The sequence below is a fragment of the Amphiura filiformis genome, unplaced genomic scaffold, assembly GCF_039555335.1.
Source record: "Amphiura filiformis unplaced genomic scaffold, Afil_fr2py scaffold_59, whole genome shotgun sequence".
NCBI lineage: Eukaryota > Metazoa > Echinodermata > Ophiuroidea > Amphilepidida > Amphiuridae > Amphiura > Amphiura filiformis.
In genome coordinates this window covers 48,897-75,477 of record NW_027305523.1, presented here as the reverse complement: position 1 = coordinate 75,477, position 26,581 = coordinate 48,897, and the positions used below count along the sequence as shown (strand labels likewise).

The 26,581-nt window shown below is 37.1% G+C and overlaps 1 protein-coding gene across 1 annotated transcript; it reads left to right on the top strand.

The window, feature by feature from the left end:
- Nucleotides 1–11,006: 11,006 nt before the first annotated feature.
- On the top strand, nt 11,007–22,754 carry LOC140144492 (sulfotransferase 1A1-like). Its single transcript, XM_072166302.1, has 7 exons — nt 11,007–11,137; nt 14,117–14,293; nt 17,180–17,304; nt 19,244–19,487; nt 20,326–20,420; nt 20,761–20,989; nt 21,803–22,754. The coding sequence occupies exons 1-7, from the start codon at nt 11,122–11,124 to the stop codon at nt 21,913–21,915; spliced, it is 999 nt and encodes a 332-aa protein (XP_072022403.1). The 5' UTR covers nt 11,007–11,121; the 3' UTR covers nt 21,916–22,754.
- The last annotated feature ends 3,827 nt before the right edge of the window (nt 22,755–26,581 follow it).

The following is a 26,581-nucleotide window of genomic DNA, read 5'->3' as shown; positions in this document are numbered from 1 at the left end:
TGGCAATTTCCTGAACTTTGAAGGCCTCTGAGGGAATAATCTTAGCGCGACTGGCATCTAAAACGCATTAAATATATTCACTAACATGTAAACCATCTATTTAAATCGAAAAAACTGCAATTTAATCAAGAGCCATTTCAATTTGGGCTGAATCTCTGAAAAGCACGGTTTTACTCCTAGGCCCTTCGAAGGGCGCACACCACTAAATAATCGTCCCATTGAAATACGTGTAAAAACACCAGTTTTATTTATTCGTTTTGAGGCCTTTTCGGCGCTTTCTGAGAATTGTAATGATAACCAGTCGATTGCAAATCGATGAAAGTTTAACATATGTTTCAATGTATGGGTAGTCTTCCACCTCGTTTTCCCGGTAGGAGCCGCTAAACAGCGCCCTCACTGTTTTTGACATGCTCTCATGACTGTAAACCCGTTTCTGCCCATTTTTTAATACGCGGACCTATTTTCTCGATAATTATAAAATGCGACTTTTTAGTGATTCAAATTCATGCACAGGCTTTACACTTTTATTTAAGCTATAATTCGCTACTCTTTTTGATTATTAGTCCAAAGAGCAGCCCATAATACCTCAAAAACTTTCTGTGTTTTACCGGAACTTAGTAGGGTTGCACAAATGGCGCATTGATTTAGTGGTGTGCCCCCTTCAAGGGTTTTCTGATGTTCATAAAATTGAGTTCTTTTATCTTTTTCTTGAAATATAAAATGTTTTGAGTAAAACACTCAAAATTTAAGTGCCCTGTGACATTCACATCAAGAGAAATGTCCTTTCAAAGTTATAGGGTGGATTCCGAAAATAGGCAAATTTTCAACATTTTGACCATTCATGCTTACTCTTCTATATTTGCATTAAATTCCAATTCTCTAGATAGTTCTTCACCTTCTACCAGATGAAATTCGGTTTTAAATGAGAGGAAATCACGTTTCATAATTGCAAGGGTCTACTCCTAATGATTTATAACAATCCCCCCCCCCCCCCCACCCATATAAAACCTAAATTTGGCAGCTTTAAACGGCACGCACCGCTTTGTCACCTTAACACCAAATTGCTAAAAATCCAAGAAATCTTGTTTTCACACAATTTGTGGCAATTTCCTGAACTTTGAAGGCCTCTGAGGGAATAATCTTAGCGCGACTGGCATCTAAAACGCATTAAATATATTCACTAACATGTAAACCATCTATTTAAATCGAAAAAACTGCAATTTAATCAAGAGCCATTTCAATTTGGGCTGAATCTCTGAAAAGCACGGTTTTACTCCTAGGCCCTTCAAGGGTTTTCTGATGTTCATAAAATTGAGTTCTTTTATCTTTTTCTTGAAATATAAAATGTTTTGAGTAAAACACTCAAAATTTAAGTGCCCTGTGACATTCACATCAAGAGAAATGTCCTTTCAAAGTTATAGGGTGGATTCCGAAAATAGGCAAATTTTCAACATTTTGACCATTCATGCTTACTCTTCTATATTTGCATTAAATTCCAATTCTCTAGATAGTTCTTCACCTTCTACCAGATGAAATTCGGTTTTAAATGAGAGGAAATCACGTTTCATAATTGCAAGGGTCTACTCCTAATGATTTATAACAATCACCCCCCCCACCCATATAAAACCTAAATTTGGCAGCTTTAAACGGCACGCACCGCTTTGTCACCTTAACACCAAATTGCTAAAAATCCAAGAAATCTTGTTTTCACACAATTTGTGGCAATTTCCTGAACTTTGAAGGCCTCTGAGGGAATAATCTTAGCGCGACTGGCATCTAAAACGCATTAAATATATTCACTAACATGTAAACCATCTATTTAAATCGAAAAAACTGCAATTTAATCAAGAGCCATTTCAATTTGGGCTGAATCTCTGAAAAGCACGGTTTTACTCCTAGGCCCTTCGAAGGGCGCACACCACTAAATAATCGTCCCATTGAAATACGTGTAAAAACACCAGTTTTATTTATTCGTTTTGAGGCCTTTTCGGCGCTTTCTGAGAATTGTAATGATAACCAGTCGATTGCAACTCGATGAAAGTTTAACATATGTTTCAATGTATGGGTAGTCTTCCACCTCGTTTTCCCGGTAGGAGCCGCTAAACAGCGCCCTCACTGTTTTTGACATGCTCTCATGACTGTAAACCCGTTTCTGCCCATTTTTAATACGCGGACCTATTTTCTCGATAATTATAAAATGCGACTTTTTAGTGATTCAAATTCATGCACAGGCTTTACACTTTTATTTAAGCTATAATTCGCTACTCTTTTTGATTATTAGTCCAAAGAGCAGCCCATAATACCTCAAAAACTTTCTGTGTTTTACCGGAACTTAGTAGGGTTGCACAAATGGCGCATTGATTTAGTGGTGTGCCCCCTCGAAGTATAACCCGGAAGTGACACTCTTTGACCCTCCCGTGACCTCTCCTCAAATGCCCCAATTGCACAAACGCATCAATTTTGCGGCAAAATGAGTAAATGAGCACCGAAATGAGCAAATGAGCATGTAAATGAGTAAATGATCAGGGAAATGAGCCAACGAGCTGTGAATTGAATACCTGAGTGGAAGAAGGGCCCAACTCCAATTTTTTACAAAAATGAGTTAGACCCAGCATTTTATTGCCAACAGATTGTTCTTCCTTGTGTGTGAAAGATGAGCCAAAATCACCTCTCCAAATAGTCTTTCAATACACTTAATCATAGTTTTCATGGAAGAAAGGCCCAACTCCATGGAGTTGGGCCCTTTTTCCACAAATATTGGGTTAAAGAGGAATTTTGTTCATCCATGAAATCTGCTTTTCACTACAATTAACTTTCTTGATATGCTTCTACTTGTGCAATTAATGGAGAATTGCCAAATTTCTGTAGCTATTTATAACACATCTGCTTACGGAACTGGCACTTGCAGTATATTAGTGGAAGAAGGGCCCAACTCCAGTTCGTATTAAGACCTGTACCGTTGCCATGGAAACATCATATTTAATTTTGAATGTATGAAATATTGTATATTCATGTATAAAGGGTCCCTGAAGAGGAAAACATTCTGCCTATAAAACTTTTCAAAATATTAAGTTTTTTCCTAATATCTCAAAAACAGTTTTGATGGAGTTGGGCCCTTCTTCCACTCAGGTATTCAATTAAGCGGAGTGATGCTATATATAGAACCGGATAAAACCGGTTAGAACCGGTTCTCCTCTCCCCTCCCATCACCACCAAATATACAACAAAATGCACAAATGCGTCAAAAATGCATCATTGCGTCATAATTTGCGTCAAAGCGTAACTAATTGCGTCGATTACGCGACGAAATGCGTCAAAAATGCATCATTGCGTCATAATTTGCGTCAAAGCGTAACTAATTGCGTCGATTACGCGACGAAATGCGTCAAAGCGTTATAGATTGCGTCAAAATGCGTAAATTGCGTCGTAAATTGCGTCGATCGCGCAAGAAATGCGTAACGCAAAAGGGAGGTTAGAGGTTTAAAATTTGGGTAATAACGAGTAAAAGAGTCGATTGTATTTTGTTTCTCTACTTTATTAGCTTTAAAAGTACGCGAGTATTTGCGGGTTAATCATCACCGCCTTCGTCCGTGGCAGACTCATCATCTTCGTCGTACTGGAACAACCCGTCAAATTTAGACCGATGTTTGGCCATCGTTCTCTTCACGGCTTTGTCCACGTCGACCCCTTTCTCCATTTTCTCCTCGAGATCGTCCGTGATCTCCGTATAAACGTCTTCGTCTTTGAGACGCGCGTGGCTTCGTAGAAACGTGCTGTACTGGTCGAAAAAGTCACGTTTGATGGCCCATACGGTCTTCAGGTAGGCCTTTTCCCTAGCCATCTCCGGGTCCATGCCGTCTTTGATGTACTTTTCGTATTTTTCCCTCCTCATATCTTCCGTAGTTTCTTTAGCTCCCTCGTACCATTCCCGATAAGCCTCGTTGTCTTCCAGTTCATCATTGTCTTCGTCCGACACTTCGCGCTCTTCGACCTCCGAGTCGTTATCGTCGGAATCCATCTCCTCCTCTTCTTCTTCATCTCTTTCCTTGAAGTGTATGTGTCGCTCGTGTCTCTCGAGATCGTACTTGCGCGAGAACGTCCTGCCGCACAGGGAGCAAGGGTAAGATTTAAAGGTATTCATGTTGACTCGTTGAAGGCTCGGATCGAAATGACCGAGAGGTTTAAGCTAACCGGTTTATATAAGCTTTTGCGTTACGCATTTCTTGCGCGATCGACGCAATTTACGACGCAATTTACGCAATCTATAACGCTTTGATGCATTTCGCCGCGTAATCGACGCAATTAGTTACGCTTTGACGTAAATTATGACGCAATGATGCATTTTTGACGCATTTCGTCGCGTAATCGACGCAATTAGTTACGCTTTGACGCAAATTATGACGCAATGATGCATTTTTGACGCATTTCACGACGCATTGACGCATTTTTAACGCGATTCGTTACGCTTTGACGCATTTCACGACGCATTGACGCATTTTGGTACGCTTTGACGCATTTCATGACGCATTGACGCATTTTTGACGCGATTCGTTACGCTTTGACGCATTTTGTTACGCAATCGCCGCATTTTGCCGGATTTGTGCATTTTGTTGTATATTTGTTGGTGATGGGAGGGGAGAGGAGAACCGGTTTAAACTGGTTTATCCGGTTCTATATCACGAGTCCCCTTGACTAGCAAATACCCCTCAAAATTCCCGTTTGTTTTTAATGATGCGCATTGACTCGTTCCCTGCTCATTTTACTCAGTGACATGCTCATTGACTCATTTTCACTCCTCATTGACTCATTTCACCGCTCATTTACTCGTTCCACTGCTCATTTGCTCATTTCACCGCTCATTTCATTGCTCATTTGCTCATTTCCCCGCTCATTTGCTCATTTCACTGCTCATTTGCTCATTTTACTGCTCATTTCACTGCTCATTTACTCATTTCCATGCTCATTTGCTCATTTCACTGCTCATTTGCTCATTTCCATGCTCATTTGCTCATTTCGGTGCTCATTTACTCATTTTGCCGCAAAATTGATGCGTTTGTGCAATTGGGGCATTTGAGGAGAGGTCACGGGGGGGTCAAAAAGTGTCACTTCCGGGTTAAAGGTCACTTCCATTTTGCATGGTCGTACCTCTAAGTTATACTTCGATACGAGGTATAGAATGAAAAATATGATATTTCCCTAGACAAAATAATTTTTTTAAACCCATCGACCTTTCAACCTCTCGACCCCCGCGGGTAGTTTGTAATTCAACCCTCACCCCGTATACCGAATTTGACGCCGATACGTTCCATGGAACGGCCGATACGACATTTCAAATTAGGGAAAAAAATCTTATTTTAAAAAATTTGGTGTTTCTAGAAAAAAACACCCCCTGAGGATCATTTTTGGCCAAAGTTCACTTCCGGGTCAAAGTTCACTTTTGGAAAAAAATTGGAAACCTTTTTGATTTTTTTTTTTTTTTTGAAAATTTTTTTTTTTTTTTGGGGGGAATTTTTTTTTTAGAAATTTTTTTTTTTTTTTTTTTTTAATTTTTTTTTTTCTGAAATTTGTTTTTTTTAATTTTTTTTTTTTGTTATTTTTTTTTTTTTTGAATTTTTTTTTTTCGAAAATTTTGTAATTTTTTTTTGGAATCGGCATTTCCGGTTGACCTATCAAAATGGCGGCACTTCCGGTTGACCTTTCAAAATGGCGCACTTCCGGTTGACCTTTCAAAATGGCGGCACATCCGGTTGACCTTTGACCCTAAAAACGTCCCTACAGGCATACTTACTACTTTAACACTATTGTTCAAACATTTCTCAAGCAACAATATAGGGCCAAGCGGTCACTTCATAGTATACACATACATGACCAGATAAACACGAAAAGGGGTTCTTTCCTAAGTATGAATCTTACGAGTGGCGATAAATGCCCCCCCCACGCTAGTTAATTGTGATTTTCAAAACATAGCCTAAACAGGATTTACTTTTTTGATCAAAAACATCCTTATATAGGAATTTGGCGCATTTTAACAAAAATCAGCAGGATTTTGTTATCTAAAAGGTAGTACCAATACAGGAATTAAAAAGAATACACACTTTATCTGATTTCTTTATCATTTTCCAATATAATGTTTGAGTGATGGTGCAAATCAGTTGAAGAAGCACGCTTTGGGAATTATCGGGGACAATAAATGACTCCTAAAGCATGTAAAGGCATCAACTATAGCGGAACGTAATCATGGCATTTCTCCCGATTCATTATCTGAAAAAAGATTTTTTTTTTCATTATCAAGAATTATGAAACTTAACTGACCCCATGGCCCTTTTGTTGCTTGAGAAATGTATGAACTATATTTTTAGAAGGTATGTGTTAATTAACCCAAAGAGAAAGGTGTAAAAAACATTCTTTGGGAGATTGATTGATTGGTTGGTTGATACTCATACCCGGCAAGACTGAGAGTTTACTTCATTTCTTTCTTCCATCCTAAATGCAGCACATTATGTGTATTGCCCCATAGGAACGGTCCAAAAATGGGTCTATTTGTACAATCCCAATTATCTCAGTGACGCGTGAACAGATTTTGCTGATTTGCGCACCATTGTAAAGATGAAACATCATGGTTCTTGAATCTACAAAAAAGTTTTGATTTTACTGCCGAAATTTTAGATAGACATTGGCTAATGTCAATGCATGTGTGCACGTGGCATCACTTTGCTGCTATGGCAGAAGGGGCATTTTGAACGTTTTTCGTCTCAGACCGGAAGTGACCCCTTAATGACCTTTTACCCCAAATAAAAAAAATACAACGTATACACTGAGTAACATCTATTAATGTGTGAATGTACCGTCACTTTGCTATGTTTTCTTTAGCTAATAATTTAAAAAAAAAGTTATTTCGTTTTATACCGGAAGTGACCCCTTAATGACCTTTGACCCCAAATAAAAAAATACCACATATAAATTGGGTAACCTCAATTCATGTCTGAACTCACCGTTTCTGTGCTATGTTTTCTTTAGCTAATAGAATTTTTTGAAGGTATTTCGTTTGATACCGGAAGTGACCCCTTAATGACCCTTGACCCCAAATTTGAGTACACCTCATAGAGACTGGGTAATAACAATGCATGTGTGCAAGTGGCGTCACTGTCCTACGTAATTTGTGCAAAAGAGGGTCATCGGTTCCTTGTATAGTTTTTGCTGAACCATGAAATGGTCTCAGCCTATGGTAGTCTATGTTACTTCCTTACTTACTCCCTTACTTCCTTACTCAGCAACCTTTTGGTCTGAAATGCACATATCTCTAAATGCCACGGAGGTATGACCCCATGAGTGATGTCATATGAAAGAGGAAAACATAAAAAATATAATAAAAATATTTCCAAACGTCAGAGGTCATCCAGGGGTCACAGGGGTCAAAAAAGGTCATTTTAACCAAAAATGCTCCGATTGAGCTTAAATTTAAAAGCAATGATCCTTATGACATTCTAAACATGCTTAAAACATTTAAAAATTTATTTAAGGTCAAAGGGGTCAAGGGGTCAAAGGTCAGGTTTTTCAAAATGCTCCAATTGAGCTGAAATTTATATGCAATGATCCTTATGACATTCTAAACATTTTAAAAACATTTTAAGATTCATTTAAGGTCATTAAGGGGTCATAAAGGGGTCAAAGGTCAAGTTTTCCAAAATGCTCCGATTGAGCCGAAATTTAAACCCAATGATCCTTATGACATTCTAAACATGTTTAAAACATTAAAAAAATTATTTAAGGTCATTAAGGGGTCATAAAGGGGTCAAAGGTCAAGTTTTTCAAAATGCTCCAATTGAGCTGAAATTTATATGCAATGATCCTTATGACATTCTAAACATTAAAAAAACATTTTAAGATTCATTTAAGGTCATTAAGGGGTCATAAAGGGGTCAAAGGTCAAGTTTTCCTAAATGCTCCGATTGAGCCGAAATTTACACAATGATCCTTATGACATTCTAAACATGTTGAAAATATTTTAAAATTCATTTAAGGTCATTAAGGGGCAATAAAGGGGTCAAAGGTCATGTTTTCAAAATGCTTCAATTGAGCTGAAATTTAAATGCAATGATGATTATGACATTCTTAACATGTTTTAAATATTTCAAAATTCATTTAAGGGGGTCATAGGGGGTCATACAGAGGTCAAAATTCAAGTTTTCAAAATGCCAGCTTTCCACGATCAAGGTATATTAACGGCAATTAATGAAACAGTCTTATTAAAATTAATACTATCCAGCACAGTATTGCTGCTTGATCAGATCGTCACAGTCATCCGCCTAACTTACCTCGTGGGCACAGTTGCTCTAGTTTATTTTATATTCTTTACTTTTCCTCTTTCATTAACATCACTCGGCCGGTTATACCTTTGTAGCATTTCGAGATTATGTCCATTACAGACTCCGGGTGACATTGGTATAGGCCTACCACAATATACTGCCGAAGCCACATGGTTCAGCTATGGTGCGGTTATCGCTCTAGTTTAATTTGCTTAGTTGTATTTCTCATGCAAGGAAACATATAATTAGACACCAAAATTACCAAAATCAGACGCTGTTAACTATGGTCAGAATTCAAAAAGGTCGTTGACCTATGAACATTTTTCGTCATAGCGCCCTCCTGAAACGTCTGACACATAACAAACTATACATTTTTGGAATCCTCATGACCATTCGAGTATTTTGATATATTACTTGACATAATTGGAGCATTCTGAAAATTTGACCCCCATGTGACCTTGATTGACTCCTCCTCGGAATGCCCGGAAGTTTCAGGAGTTGAGCCCAAGCTAAATTTATTCAGAATCAATCAAAGATCCCAAAATGACTCTCAAACTTTTGTTCTATGATTTGGTCACGGATTCTATAGGCTGGTCCTGTACTAATAACCATTGAGAGCGTTTATAGTCCCTTTTCTCAAAGCGGGCACATCTCATTTCATGACGTCACCTTTTTTCTAGGCCAAATCTGTCTCGTTCGAAGAAACTCACCGCTTAAGTTGGTTTTTGCGGAATATCAATTTTAAACGTCTTATTTTCTCAAAAAAGGAGTCATTTTCACTGTCCTTATAATATAGCTTGCAAATGATATGTTGTTTTTTTGCAATAGACATATCTTTAAAGAATAAATTAAGTAATGACATCCTGCTACTGAAACCAGGTACGTACCGTAAAATAGGGTAAGTTTGGGCACTTTTCAGAGTTTTTAAATCATGACTGCTTCCAAACAAAACCAATTATATTTCTAATTAACTATTTTTTATGACATCAGGGTTCCATTCTACACCATCAAGTTGAAAAAGATTATTTTATAATTTCGTAAGGGTGCCCTAGGGGCTCAAAATAGCCTGACCAAAGTTACCCCGCATTTGGGGCAACTTTGGTCAGAGTATTACATTCCATGAATAAAAAAATAAAAAAATTGATCTTCGCTGTATATGGGCAAGTTGTTGTTTTTTGTGATTTTACCCCTTGCAAAATTAATCAAGCACACATCCTTGCTCACAAATATCGATTTTTATTTTTTATGAAAAAAATGTAAAAAAATGCTCATTTTTGGTCAAAAATCATGATTTTTTCGTAAATTTTGAGGAAATTGGACATGAGCGACTATTATTTCTTCCAAATATATTTCTTAACAAATTGACACCAAATATGACTAAAACAATATTGCTGTACGAAAATATGACCATTAAAAAATATATTTGACCGACCAAAGTTACCCCGCTGACCGAAGTTACCCCATTTTACGGTACCTGGCTGAAGGGCGCATTGCACCAAATCACATATGGCTACTGGAGACAATGTGGTGTCCTTAGGGACCATGTTCTTCGTGAGGTTGGCATCTTCTGATTTAAATGAAAGATAATAACCTATTAATGACTAAAATAGATATGAAATTATACAAATCGATTTCACAAGAAAAGTAGGCCCTGTCCGAATTACTGCTAACGGAACAACTTTTAATGCTAGTTTTGGAACTGAATCTGTAAAATTCCCCAAAATTGAAGCTTAAAGGGCATTTCGTGATACACAGCCTCGTCCCCCCGCTTTTCGCAAAAAAGAGTTGAGATTGTTACATCACTGGAAACCTCTGGCTACATTATGTTTATGTACAAAATATTTCTTGCAGATTATTTCGTTTAGCAAAGATATCGTGAAATTTGATCTGGTGCACCAGAACGAAATTACAACGTATTGTCTATGGAGCAGTGTAATACACATAATCATGCATAACTCGCAAACGCAATATCGGAATCAACTGAAATTTTGGGAATATGCTTTTTTCGTGGATATGTACTGAAAAATGTCATAAAAAGAGGATGCTAGGATCACGAAATACTCCTTTAAATGAAATTTCAGTCCTTAATTAATTACAAGGATGACGTTAAAAAGTGAAAAATATTGTCACGCCTGGCAGAAAACGCCGCTTAAAAAAGTTGATTTTTACGTGCTTTTCAATGGAGAAGTTATTTGGTGGTTTACATATACATCGATCACTTATCGGATTAAGTGATGGACACAATAGATGAAGTATTTGCTTGACAAGGTTACCCCTGCGTCCCCTAGTACAGTTAACCCCAGTTAACCCGGGTTTCTTGCAGTTTTCCCTGCTTCTTGGCAAAGCGTCTTATTTTTATCGGATTACAGCTTACAAGCGACTCGAGTTTGAAACAATAATAATGCATGTCTTGGAACTTAACATTTAGTATGCACGGCTGAACTGAACCTGAACCATAATACAGCAGATAACACTCACATATGACTTCTCGAATAAATGCCATATTATTTTATTCGATCGGCACCTGCATCGGTTCCCGATGATCACTGATATTGGATTGTAACCATCCGATAATAATATGACCAGTATCGCAGATTATTTGCCTATCTGCATGGTTGTGAGCTGTTATGTATATATACAATGTATGCTATTTGCTTAAGACTTAAGTTGTTAAGAACCAAACCTCTATAGGCCTACTATTTCCATTTTGGTGAATAATTTACTCAACTTGAAGCTACCTGACATACTCAGGCTTGAATTGCAGTACAGTACTGAACGTATATGATTGTACTGCACCTAGAATTCCATTTATACTATGGTAGACTGGGAAGGTAAGTATACATTTTCAATACAAATTTCTCGTATTTTATATTATGAAGGGTGCATTTATTTTTAGATCGGGTAAAATAATGACGGATTAATATTAAATAAGCTTAAATATATCAATCGATTTCAAAACATTTTCAAAGTTTCCACAAATATTTACTGGTTGTATCAAAATGATTGGTTGTATCTTCAGTTGGTGTGATATGCACATTGTGCACCTTAATTACCGACTTAACCAAAAGAAGAAGAATAATTGGTACCCATCAGCTTCCAGTGATTGTGGACAAGACTGACACATGATGCAACATAGGAGTTACCTTATTGTATCGATGAATAAACAGATAAAAGGTCATAAAACAATAAATTCTGGGCATTTTAAGAGGATCCAATGTTGCATATTGTAGGAGCAGGCTTCTCAGCAAACACCAAAACTGATGATGGGTACCAATTATTTTGATACACACATACAGCCTGCATGTATCATGCCATTTGTGGAAACTTTGAAAATGTTTTGAAATCTCAATATCGCCATTATTTTACCCTATCTAAAAATAAATGCACCCTTTTAAAAATGTTACGAACACGCATGCATGTTTGTTTATTGGACTGGTAAATGATGAAATAATATGGTCTATGGTAATACCGGCCGGAAAGGGTTTCTGTCCATTTTAAGCCGAAATAACAAGGTAAAGTGGATACTTTGACCGTTTAACATGGAGTTCCGATGAAAGGGGGGGCTGTATAAATAAACACAGTAACGGACGTTGATCATTACTGCATGATTTTATAGTCTTGTTATTTTGGAGAGATGGCATGCAAGTTACTGCATGCTATATAGCTCTGTATGCGAGCTGCATAGAAGAGACAGACAGTCTTGATCCTATGACTATGATAATGATAATTCCTATTAAATCATTCATGCCTAATTATGGCATTTGTTACCTATATAATTACCTTCATTATGTCATTCAAAAGCTTTTATCAACCATCTGTGCACTCTAAGACTATATTGAGTAATATTGAACTATGAGATAATCACACAAAATTGCAAAAAGTATAGGCATAGGCCTATGGGAAGAAATGTTTTGTAATTTGGGGGGGGGGGGGTATTAACACATTTGTTTCTTGTTCGCGTTTACATCACGAACCATTCGCATATTTTGTTCGCTTCAGCTATGTTGTTGATATTTGAAAGAATGCTATTATATAAAATGCTAAAATATGAAATTTGTTTCTCCTGCGTAACAGCATTCCAACACGTCACACAATTGTAGCATGTATACGGTATTATAGGCCTACGAGATATATTATTTATTTATGTGATCTATGATCTGATACAGTCAATACAAACAATCCATCAACCTTTGTGATCGTGCATTCTTCCCACATTCTTATGTGAAATTACTCAACTTTAATCCATTCTTGTAACAAAGCTGAAGTTTTGCATGAATTATATCTTCATTGTGGCTCTCATATTTCACATATGAAAGATCACATTTGTTTTCCAGAAAAATGTTAGTTTCACAGATCACATTATAGGGGGCCTACATATCATGTATCCCCTTTTAATTTCGAGCCAACAAAATTAATGAGCTAAAACAAAGAAAATGTATGTTTCATTCCAGTGCGTATAGGCCTAATTATCGTCAATGCGTGTATAAGCCCACCGATCATTAATGAGCTTCACGCAGCTGGGACGTATAAATAAGACGTAAGACGAATAGCGACATACACATAGTTTATACGCCACTGATTCAATGATTTCATTTCATTTCATTTCATTTCATTTTATTTGCCAGAAAATACACATAATACAAAACAAAATTCATACAATATAAAAGTACAATACAATCATGATAAAATACATTTAAAAAATGAAAATAATGAGGGAAATCGATTTTAAATTAAATACAATCATTAAATTTAATTAAACAATAAATTGACATTCCTACCAATAAAATATCAACAGCAAAAAAGGGTGGAGCATTTGGGTGAGGTGTGTAGATGAACAGGATACAAGTCAAGAACACAGGGACGAACAAGAACGAGAGTGCCCTGGCAGGGAAGACCAAATAGTAGCAGAATGCCACTTTCGAAGCACTCCATGAAGAAACAGAACAAAAGTGCATGCATGCTGTTCTCCAACCATCTCATCCAAAGGCTCCCAATCTAAAGAAAAAGAAAATAATGATATTGCACATAATAAATTATTTACATTTACATTTAGTTAAGAATCAACCAGCCAGCTGGATTGTTTAAAATGTAATTTACAGTTAGATAAAAAGCTAGAAAGACTGATATTCAACTTATCTCTAATGTGGAGAGGTAATGATTGGAATTGCACGGGAAAACGGGTATAAACATTATATTTGAAACAATCTGTCCTACCAAAATTGTGGTGAAATTTTGTAGTGTCATATGACGAGTGTTAATTTGAACATAAACAAAAGGATCCACATCATACACACGATAGAGACATTTACTGACAAAAGCTATGGCTAAGTAATGAAATCTGTTTTCAAGTGATGAAAGTCCTAGTTTTTCCAGTCTGAATTGGTAAGTAAGCCCCCCCCCCCCTAGGTGCTGGAATGCATGAACGTGCCAACCTCTTCTGAACATTTTCAAGACGGTTTATCTGACTTTGTTGATAGGGCAGCCATGATACACATGTACGAGACGCATCAGCAGCCATCACAAGATCTGTGAGCTCGGATAAAACTTAAATTTGACTGATGTTAAAGCACTTCAGGCTTGACATTCACATGGTATTTTATTACACCATTAGACATTACATGTACAATTATGCAAAAAGTCGAAATTCGAGAAAAATTGAGGGCGTCGCTGTGGAGCAAATCACATATAATAGCAGGCACGTAGTATTATGTCTTCAATAAATTTGAATTACAATGTCGTATTCAAACATCTTGAATGAAACGCCACCTAACACCACCTTTGTATCTCATTTGATTTTTTTCTTCTTTCAGATTTTACTCAGAAATTTCTATCTTTGCCCATGATTATTCCAAAAGAAGATGAAGAAATAACACATTATTATGAAGGGGTAAAATTCCTCAAAGTTATGCCGGCATCAGCGCTAAAAGAAATCAGAACATTTGAAGTACGATCAGATGATATATATCTCATCAGCTATCCAAAAGCAGGTATGTAACTCAAAAGGCTGGGAAAGGGGTCAATTGAGCGTACCCAACGCGTAGTAATAGCTTATGCCCAGTTGTCTTATATTAAGGCTACGATAAGTTTTTACAAAATCTGTCCTCACATTTGATGCACGTAGTCCCCCTGACAAAAAATGAAAGAAAAAAGTGCCCCTCTGACAAAAAATGAAACAGAAAATCAGGAGGGCAAAGTAAAATAGTGTCAAATACAAATTTATTTGCGCGCTACGCGCGCACATTGTACAGATAAAGCCCTTTCCATCCTGATAATGGGCAAAAATAGTGTAAAAAACACACGTTTGCTCGCTACGCACGCATATATCGTCCCAATAAAGCCTTTTTTGGAAGCTCGAAGACATACAGTCCCTATGTAGGCCTATTGTATCATGCAACTGTATTTTTTTCGTCTGTGTCCCGAAATTTTATTTTGCCCTCCTGACCAAAAAAACTGGCTACGCCCCTGCCCGCACGCCATGTTATGAACATCGCACAGTGTCGACGTCCTGTACGATAAATATAAATTTAATACTCCGTTGGTGAGCGACGGGCGAGTGGTATTTCACCGAACGCAAGAAAAGGAGTTCTATCTGATTGGCTAGCAATCGATCGCTTAGGTCGCTTAGTAGTCAACTACAAACTCAAAACTGAGCAATGTATTCAATTCGATTGAAATCGATATTCTATTATTGACGTAGATAAAGAGAGTGATAGTGTGTCAATAATGTACATTGTATTGCACCTTGATTCTACATGCATTCCTTTATATAGTTATTTTCTCAAAGAGTTGAAATGATCACGATTTTTACCCAGGATTTCAAAAGTTTACCGCAAAATTGCAGTTAAACATATCCACAGCAAAATACCGGTCCTCACTAATTAGTGCATTTAATTTCCAGTTAGTGTAATTAAGATAAAACCTGTGATTTATCTGACAACAAATAAAATTTTCTTGCAATAGAAATATCATATGGGATACTGATATGGTAGGCCGCAACCGCCACAACGTGGAGCTGCTACGCGTAGCTGACTTTTTGCTCCGTGGAGCCAAATTGACCAATCATATGATCATGTTAGAGTTTTTCATTACTCGGAGGTAAAACTGACCAATCAAGTACGACTTACTCATTACGTGAAGCGAATTTATTCATTAAGAATTTGCCAGACGAGCGTCACGTAGTTGCAAGATATCCTCGGTCACGAAAGTTATGATTCAAAAAGTAGTTTATGAAAAGTACGAACCGACTTATTATTAAGATGGACATGCACTCATAAGAAACTCATACCGGGACTCATACATAACTATATAGCTAGGCAGAGTGGTGGTAAACCATGCACACAGTTCTGCGATCTGCAGTGTATCGCCGGGACCGGGAGCTAATTTGTATAACTTGCGCGGTGTGGCCTGCGGAATTCGACCTTCAGCAAACTGCAAACCAGTTCGGATTTACTTTATATACTAGTAGTAGGCCATACATACTGTAGTTACTGTCCGTTTTCCTATACACAATACTCAGCCTGCGCTCACCATTGACGCATGACCTCTACAAATAGTGTATGTTAGAAGTATAGGCCATTGCCTAGTTGACGCCACTGTGTAAAAAATAACCGGCCAATATTTAAAGTATTCTCTGAAATTCTAGAAAATATAGTTTTGTAACATGTCCTAAATTTTTAGCTAATTTAGGTGTTTGGAAATATTGGTACTTTTGTACCAAAAAATATGAAGAAATTATTTCTAAACCGTGTTAAGTCATTAAGCTTCTCATTTTCAAGAACGCTGGTTAACAATAAGCAGACTATTGTCTCATTTCGTAAACAAACGCCCACAGTATTGTTACCTTGCGTTCGCTTTATAATCGTTCACACAACTTAAACTATAATACCAGCTCATTGCTCATTGCACAGGTAAAACAGACACAAGTGCAGTGTGTATTTATAACCAGAGAAGATCTGATGTAACATAGTTGAGCTGTTTTCATTGAGTGTTATCTTGGTTTAATAGCTTTTAATAGGGTTTAAGTCCTTCAAAGGTCGTGGTGAGTTCTACTGTAGACATGACTGCATCATGATTATTTTAAAGTCAACAACATTCAACAATATGATCACCGTGATAGTATGAGAGTATCAGTACCGTGGGTGTCAGTGATCCTGGCCTGACACAGTAGACAAACAAACAAACAAACACGCCACACACATGACACATGCATGCAAGGTAACATTGACTATACACTAATCAAACAATGGTATTGATCCTGTACAACTGGTCGTGGTTTATTTACAATCGATTCATTTAAAATCCCCATAGTAAACATTAATTTTGGCAAGAGTTTTTCTCTCTGGAACGCGTAATGAAAAGATCTAACATGATTGGTCAATTTAGCTCCGCGAAGCGAAAAGTAAGCTACGCGTAGCAGCTCCACGTTGTGGCGGTTACGGCCAGCTATATATTGATCATGCGAAAATCGTAAAACATAGAATAGAAACAGTGTGGCAGGCTCTCAGAATCTCAAATTGTATGTTTGCCTGAGTCGCACGGCCTATCTCGAACAAAATCACCATGCGTAGTTGTTGAAAAACGTGAGGATTCAACGTACTATCACGGCAATTTTTAACACGAAGATATAGGGACGATGACGGTGTGCATCGTGTATGCGTTCGACTAATAATTCCATCGTAATATTAATAAAACGACGATTCCTGCGTTTTATTCAAAATCTCGGATTTTGACAAAACTACAGCACATAGAGTCTTGATATTTACAGGGTAGGTTGGTTTAATAAAGTACAGTATAATCGTGTAAAAAAAAGAATTCTGAAAAATATTCCTCAGCAAATGTTATAACATGGCTTTAATTATGATTTGTTTCTACAGGTACAACATGGATGCAGCAGATCGTCTCACAAATAGTCGATGGAGAAAAAGAAAACAACAATCAGACCCATTTATTCTTTAAGTTTCCATTCCTAGAAATTACGTGGGTCAACCATCACTCGCAGGTAGGAAGGTGACGGCGTTGGTGGGGGGTACGTGCGCGTGTGTACGTCGGGTGGTGTTAAATTAAAAAAAGATTCATACAGTTTTACCAGAGAAAAAGCAACAAATTCAAACAAAACAACAAAAACGAGCTAAACAACAAAAATATAATTATGTAAACAAAAGGAAACTTAAAATAAACAAAATAGAATTAAGAACATGAATAAGGAAAATAAGTTAAGGCGAGTCGCTGGAGTGACCAAGCAGTGATTGCGTTAGAATATTGAGACAAGTAATAAAGATGACACTCGAGAGGAAAGGTATAATATAAGGATATCTCAAGGCTTGATATAAGGTGTGCCATTCTGTCCCATGTCCATGGTTTTTCTCGGGACGGGGGAAAGACCCAAAACTTTCGTTCTGGTATAATTTCGGCCTTAACTAAGGAACACAAGAGCTATGGAAGTATACAGGGTGTAACAATAACATTTGTACAATTTTGAAACTAAAATGACACAAATATGCCGCTTATTTTTTGGTTTGATATTTATATGTCTATCAAGATAATTTCTTTGGCCACCAGCTAAGCTTTGTTCCAATAAAATCGACGGTATACAAGTGAAGATATGGCAAATTATGTAACCTAGTCTTAAAACCGCTTGGGCCACTTTTGTCGAAGTGTTACAAAAGTGACAGAATAAAATTGAACCATGGACCAGCTGGACGATGCTCTTATGATAGGTAGTTTTAAACAATGGGATATTCGAAGTGGTAGAAATGATTACATAATATATAGAATATATATAGAGTTTTTGAAAGTCACAACTAAGCACTGACATAACAACCTCATTTACTAGAAATCGTGGCTGCAGCTCAACAACTTCAACCCCAATTTACGTTGGAAGAGCGTATTTTTATGGGTGTGACATTCGGTAGCACATGTCAAGCAGAAACCATAAGAAAGATTGTTTATATAGCTCATTTTCCAAACTCACGTCTTCCATCAAGGCATACAATTACATAACTATTAGAAGTATGTATGATTTGTTAACAGAAATGCTGGCAATAGTGGTCGCTCCAGAACAGCTAGAAGCACAGCTGAACTTAATTTCAAAATCTTATTGTTTTGTACTTATGGATGCAAAAACTGTTATCAGTTTTAACAATGATAATTTGATATATCATGGATCTGAGAAATTACTTTATTGATAAGATAATTTGAAATAAATTTCACGACTTCATTTATAGATTTTAAAGAAATATCATATTATCGTTCATGTTAATTATATGAAGAAACACCGCTTATAATTCTTTTGTGTCAGTTCTTTGATGTTTAATGCACGATAAGAATATCTACGCGGTTCAAACTTGATATGCGCAAACATAGCAAAAGTGGCCCAACACGTTTTCTGGACGATTCAATTAATCGGATATAACTTTTGAACCCAAGCTAGTAAAGCAACCAACAAAACGTCTTCTTTTAGCCAAGATATTACTAATTGCATTGCATATAACATTTGTGCCATAACTCTTTTAGTTTTTTCCTGAGAAGTCAAAATGCAATTATTTTGTGCAAAATTGCTGCAAAAGTGGAAATTTTCGTAATTTTGAGTTTTTACGGGGGGGTGGGGGAAACTGGGGGAAAGAGTTCTGACTGAGGGCATTTTCCCCCACTGACAATATGGCTCCTGCCATCCGATCGCCTTTTAAGGCCTCGTATCCATAGGCTGTTCCCTTGTGGCGTGTGCCCTTGTTCCGTGTTTACTTTTTCCCATGTGACCTGCCACACAGACAACGAACCTTTGTTTTGCTTATTGGCCGTATCCATAGGTTGTCTGTGTGGCAGGTCACATGGGGAAAAGTAAACACGGAACAAGGGCACACGCCACAAGGGAACAGCCTATGGATACGAGGCCTAAGAGTAGGTCTGTACTTTATTGCGAATCATTATCTCTCTTGCAGATTGGGCTAATTCCTCCAAGCCACAAGATACTTGAAAGCATGCCTTCACCACGCATGATCAAAACACATCTACCGAGCCAACTTCTACCTCAACAGATATTTGAAAGAAACCCCAAGATTCTTTACATTGCAAGGAACCCCAAAGACGTGCTGGTGTCTTATTATCATTTTCATAACACGGATGTGACGTTACCTACTTACAAGACGTGGGATGATTTCTTCCAAGACTTTGTCAGTGGCGATGGTAATGTTAACTTTTTTACAGAAATAAAGGCTCGATTTAGAACCGTTCTAAAATGGTTCTATCAAGAATCAAATATAGTTCTTTGTTAAAAAAAACCCCTAATAATAATATTGAGGGTTCTTGTTTCTTTTTACTTTTAATGACTTCAACATTGTTCAAGGCGACCAAATTTTGTTTAGCTGTAGGCCTATATGCAAGTAAAAACAGACGTTTTTAGAAGTGGATCGATTTTTACCAAAATATGTGGGAAATAAGTAGAAAATTATATAAATGTTGAAAATATTATTTGTTCAAGTTTTTGGTGATATTTTTCCTTTCAGGTTTATTGAGCCTATGAAAATATTACTACCTTTTTTTATTTTGAAGTGATTTTATTGGTCGTTTAATTTTTTTTCAATTTTCAACAGAATTTGCTGAAACTATCGGCTTCTTCGACACTCTATTTGTTCGACATATTAAAACTTAACCCTCTCCACGTGGGTGTCGAGTCGACTTCAGACGACAAGTTTAAAAACAAAATTTCAGAATTGCACATTTTCATGAAAAAATGCATTGAAATGTGTACAAGCAAGCCTAGTATTGGTTCAGTAGCTCTTGAGATATAGCTCTTGATATTTTGAGAAAATATCTCAAAACTTTGACTTTTTATGCTTAAGGCAATGGCCAGCACGCAGAACATTAACCCTAACCCAACCCCTAATGCCATAACAAGCGGGGCAAAACTATCATCTGATCATAGTCTTATGCCCTTCTTATGCACGTAAAATTAATTGTCGTCGTGTTTTTTGTATCGCTGCTTGTCAGCAATACCAACATATCACGTTTGTTTCCCCAACAGTTGCTCATGGACCCTGGTTCGAGCATAACTTATTCTGGTGGCAGCATAGACATGATCCTAATGTACTGTTTCTGAAATATGAAGATATGAAACATGTAAGTAAATTTAAAATGAGCAGTCAAGGGTGAACAGTACAAACAGTACAGTGTCCGGAGTTTTTACTCACTCTGGTATATCTGCCTATGCATGTTATGTTTCCATTCGTAAATGTGCTAGTGTGCGATGCGTAATTCTTCTTTCCCCTGTATATTAATATATTAAGAATAACGATTAATCATCATTAATTTGATCTCGTGCGCTAGTTTGTAATGTTTGAATGTTTCCATGTTCCAGTGTATATGATGCGTAAGCCTCTTCCTCTGTTTGCATTTTATCATACTTAATCTGTAATGTTGTTATTCTCAGCTAATTGGTCTCTCCTTTCCATTTATTAAGGATCTCAAAGGTGCCATCATTCAAGTTGCTGATTACCTTGGACGAACATTCCCTGATGACGTCTTAGATAAAATGGTTGAAAAGTGTACGTTTAAGAGTATGAAAAAGAACCCTGCATGTAACCCAGATAGTCTGGGGTATAATATAGATGATATCGAGAATGGAAAGAAGGAAGCAGACATCAAGAAAGAAGTTCAAGAAGATCAGCAAACTTCATTCTTGAGAAAAGGTATGTATAATGCTTAACATCCTTCATTGGAACAGTATAACTGCTACAGAGTATCGTAGCCCTCATAACAAATTTGCCAAATTCATTTTTTTTTCGGGGTTTTGAGTTTTTTTGCTTAACTCAATCTTTTTAACAATTGCCACCCTGTATAACAACATGACCTAGTCATTACTACCATAGAGAGCGTTCTTCTAACACCTTTCATGAAAAATGGTGGCTTTTTTCGACGGGGAAAAATATTTACCTTTACACCTTTGCTTAATCTGTGTGTGTGTGACTTAGACAATGTATTTCAACGACTAGGGTACAAGTCCTGGTATAACTGTTTAAAAACAGTTATACCAGGACTTGTACCACTATATCAGTGACGTTGTCGTTATCATTAGCTTGAATACGTAAATCTTATCCACATAGGCCTTTTTTTAATTTCAAGATCACTAACACCACACCATCATTACGTCACCCTCTTAACCAAATTGCATTTTTCAGTATTTTGCCTTTTTCCCCAAACTGCAAAAAATGACTTAGGCAATTAGGTTATGAGGGTGACGGTATCATATAATTATACAAAATATAATTTACACCGAGCTAGGAATAGCTATGATGTTTCATCGTGGATATTTATGTACTCGAATGTGCATAAGATTATACACAAAGACGAATTGAACATTTATCTTAAGTTTCGTCATAGATGAAAAATATTTAAAAAACAGTGCTGACAGTTTCTGGAATCGGGACTATGTGTTGTTTTTGTGTGTCATTATTTGGTATCATGTCTTTTATGTGTTTATTTTTTTCCAATCACACACCCAGGTACTGTTGGAGACTGGCGGAATCATTTCACCGTGGCACAGAACGATATATTTGATAAACTCTACACCGATAAGATGTCTGGAAGTGATTTGGTCTTTGATTTTGGATCGTGAAAAGACCAGACGAAGTTGTTGAATTTGACAGTCTGTTTCTTCCCACGGACAGCCTTATGATATTTGCTCCAAAATAGTGACGCGACTGCAGCTAGAATACGCTAAAAATGTTCAACCCGCGATATGGGATCATAAAAAATTGACTCCGGTCACCGACATATTCATGACCTCCCCTCCTTCCTAAGACAATGACATCCCATCAGGCGATATATACGGATGGGTCTCAAAACAAGAAACAACGGCTTCTTCAGGTGCACAACACTTCCATTTGGCCTATGCAAACATTTTCGTCTGAAAAGTATAAGGAGAAAATCGCATGAAGGTTTTCATCTGAAATCTAAATGCAGTTATGCAAGTATTTATTATTTCTTGCTTAGCATAAATCAACTTTAGCCGGACATATTTCAAAGTGGTTTCTTAGGAGCCACCGTAGTTGAAACATTTGAAAAGAAAAAGATCACATTTTTGGTACATATTCAGTAAAACATACATTTTTATTATCAATGTTACCAAGATAAGCACGTATAGGATAATGAAAGTGATATAAATGATGTATCAAGGTGTGAGTTTGCGGGATGATAGTTGATATGATAGTCCTGATACTCCCTATATATTCGACGATGAATATTCGATGCAACAATCATTCCTTATTCAATCTGTTTTAATTCATTTTATTACCTCCTATAAAGTAAATAATTATGTTTGTTGACGAATTGTGTTTGATGCTGAATTGAAAATATATTATTCAATTGTACGCCAACAAATATTCGTTAGAAGGTTTAGCGGCTCGAAATAAGATTTAATTACGAATACTTGTTCGACGTCAAATAAAAGATGATCCGGGCCTTATAACTTATATTAACAGTAAAATGAAAGAAAGTTCGTCAACTTGATCCAATATAATTATTTGTGCCTAATTCCCTAATAAAACGTATCAAACATCCATTTGTATTGATTATTAACTAACTGCATCTTTTATGAATAAAGTTCACAAAATTGACTATAGAATCTCAGTATTTCAAATTTAGACCCTAAACTCACCTGGAACGGTATAACAATTGAAATGCCAGGCATGTTGGTTGTAAGTGTAAGTGATGGACAGGTCTTTAGTTCATTTCCAAAAACCATTTATTACCTGTTTTATTGTATTATCATGCGAATTGCCCCGTGGCGCAAAAAAACAACAACAAATGTACCTTACGGAGGGCAGAATTTTATTTAAATGAGGACGAGTGACGTGGTATTCGATAGGGTCTATAAGAACCACTTCCCCTATTCATCCTCGTTCTGACCCTCTGATGAGATGTGCTGTAAAATAAATACAAATAAAGTTTGGAAATTTATCTGTTTGTAACGCACGGTGCAAACCCACATGCCTCTACACAGGTACATTGTTCAATACTCTACAAGTACACCCTAAGAACAAAGGTGCACCTTAGAACATTTTTATGCCCTGTATGCAGAACCCTAAGCAGGGATAAGAAACCTCAAAAAGTTCTATAAAGACCCTTAAAGACAGAGTGACGTTCTAATTAAATAAAGAAAAGTAAAAAGTAGTGTTAACCCTTTACTTAAAAATCATTTGCTTGGATAAAGAACCTTTTTTCTGTTCTACATAAAACCCTTTGAGGGTTCTTTCTTAATGGTTCCTAAAAGGTTCTTCAAGCTTAAGGTTCTACGAAGAACATTTTTCTTGGCTGCAGAACTTTGTTGGTTCTACAAAGAACCCCACTGGCTTTCAATGGGGTAAAATGTTCTTTGTAGAATCTTAAGCTTGAAGAACCTTTAATATGTTTAAGGAACCATTAAGAAAGAAGAACCCTTTATCCAAGAAAACAATGTTGTAGTCTACACGTACAAACTCGATTTTAGGAATTACGACAGGAGAACTTTCGAAATATTAATTATTATCGGTATTTTCATGGTGGCTCAGTGGTTACCCCTTGGACTCATAATCTGAGAGCTTGCTCGACGTGCGTGGGTTCGCGACCCCGTCCCATGCGCACTTGAGCAAGGCGCTTTGCCTCGCTTGCCTTACAGTGGGGTGTCACAGTCGTTGTACTGATATGAACCCTGTACCATTTTTAGGCAGCAAACGTGGTTCCGACATATTCTAATGACGGCGGAATATAATGTAAAGCGCTACATTTTTTATTTATTTATTTTATTAATCACATATCGTGGCCAAATGGCCAAATTACATGTAAAATTACAAAGCGATTATATATTAAAACATTAAAAAGATTGAACACTTAAAGAAATTAAAAAGACATCAAAAACAAATTGCACACAAAATATTAACTTTGACCAAATATTGCACATGGTTTGGAAAACATCAAAATTTCTAAGCAATTAAATATAGACAATTATAAACAATTACAAATATTATAACAGCTGCACCAGACCATAAAACAGCATTCATGGCACTGAAGAAAAATCACAAGAGGAGATTACTGATTTAAAAGATCAACAAAATATGGGATAGGACTCAGACGAAAACGCTGGGTTCTGGCACGGAATTGGGAAAAATTGTGGGAGTTGCGCAAATTCCGACCATGCCTCCGAAGTCTGGTAGGACGGACTAACGACTGTCATGACTGTGTTCGTTCATTTTTAGGCAGTCCTTCATTTTTAGGCAGCCCTTCAGCAAACCTACGACAGTGTTCCACCCTCCTATCACATAGGGAGTCAAGTTTACGGCTAAGCAGAGCATCGTGATATGACTCAAGTTCTTTGGCTTGCTTAATTGAAATGCTAGAATGCAACACAACACTGGCGTCCTCAAGAATCGGTCTACCATCACTGACCATAATGAACCACTGTAAACGACACTCAGCTCTTCACTATCAAAGCCAAACCTCTTGAGGAACCTTAGCATAAACAACCTCTTGGCTTTTTTTAAGCATGTTATTATATCCTGGGTGTCCCACTTGAGGTTGTCCTGAAGATAAATTCCAAGGACCTTAGCTCCCGTGGCGTATGACAGTGGTTCTGCACCCAGTGCACCGATTCTCAAGTCGCCAGCCTACGGTTTATTTTGACTGAAGCAAACTTGGAGGGCCTGACATTTGGAGGGATTTAATTTGAGCCAATTACCTTTGGGCCACTCAGTTAACTGATAAAGATCAGATTTTAAAAAGCTGGAAGATTGCGATCCATTTACATTCTCTGCAAATGTCAGGTCATCCACGTATTTCCAAAAACTAGAAGATGAATTTTGAGCAGCATCGTTTATGAGAATCCGTAAACCAATGGGGCCGAGTTTCGTGCCCTGAGGTACTCCCCCAAGATGTGGAACATAGTCTGAAAGAGTGTCATTAAAGCGAACACATTGCTGCTTTTAATATCATGAAGGAAATCACAAATCCATGGAACGATGGACCCACGGACCCCCAAGCGGATTATCTTATCAACAAGGATGTTGTGATCGACCAAGTCAAACGCTTTGGAAAAATCCGTTAGGACCACCATACTTTTCTATGGTGACAAAATTTGCAGCTTTGCATGGTTTTGAGTTACGGTCAATTCATACTGCAGTTACTGTCCGTTTTCCTATACACAATACACAGTGCTCTCACCATTGACGCGTGACCTCTACAAATAATGTATGTTGGAAGAATGGGCACTTGCCTAGTTAACATCACTGTGTGAAAAATAACCAGCCAATATTTAACTTATTCTCCAAACTCCTAGCAAATATATTTCTCTAACATGACCTAAAATTACAGCTAGGTTAGATGTTTAGAAATAGTCGCACTTTTGTAAAATATGAGTGAGGGCAAGGCATAGCTAGCCAACTCCCCGTGTTAATTGAATGGAGATTTGACCGAAAATATTGGTATCGGACCGCTCACTTCTGAAGGATGCCACAAAAAAACGGTACAAGCTACATTTAAACTATTCTCTGGCAATCATCATGATGAGTTTCTTATATAGTATGCCGAAATTGGGTACTGTAGGTGATTGACAAAGGGTCGCACTTTTGTATTTTAGGAAGGATATGTACACGACAGATAACACCAAAAATATGAAGAAATTATTTCCAAACCGTGTTAAGTCAACAATCATTATGTTGCTCATTTTCAAGAATGTTGGTCAACAAAAAGCAGGCCATTGTCTCATTTCGTGAACAAAGGTCCACTACCATTGTTTCCTTGCGTTTCCTTTATAATCGGTTACCCAACTGAAGCTGTATTATAGCAGCTCATTGCTATATCGCACATATAAAACAGACACATGTGCACAGCCAGAGAAGATCCGACTTAATCAGTTGAGCTGTTTCAATGAATGTTATCTTGGTTTAATAGCTTTTAATGGGGTTTAAGTCCTGCAAAGGTCGAGGTGAATTCTACTGTAGACATGACTGCATCATGTTTGATACAATTCTTTCAGTTTTGCGTTATTTATTTGACACGGTGACGAACAAATTCCGCAAAATTCAAATAAGCACGATAAAGATTCTGTGCAATATCTACTTACGATCAATGACGGTAATCCATTATTATTATTTTGTGATATTCCTTGCAAGTTAAAATAGGGGCATACACTGTCAAATTCCACGTCATATTTTCTCGTGTGTGAGGAGGGTCAACGTTCAAGAGTTAGTCTCTTGAAGAGCGTGGCCTAATGGTAAGGGTACTTGCCTTTAGTCATGTTTGTGCTATTC

What these genes read in the sequence shown, in the direction of transcription:
- LOC140144492 (XM_072166302.1), top strand. An exon ending in CATCAGCTATCCAAAAGCAG is followed by an intron (nt 14,294 to 17,179) that starts GTATGTAACTCA and finishes TTGTTTCTACAG; the next exon opens with GTACAACATGGATGCAGCAG. An exon ending in AGACTTTGTCAGTGGCGATG is followed by an intron (nt 19,488 to 20,325) that starts GTAATGTTAACT and finishes TTTCCCCAACAG; the next exon opens with TTGCTCATGGACCCTGGTTC.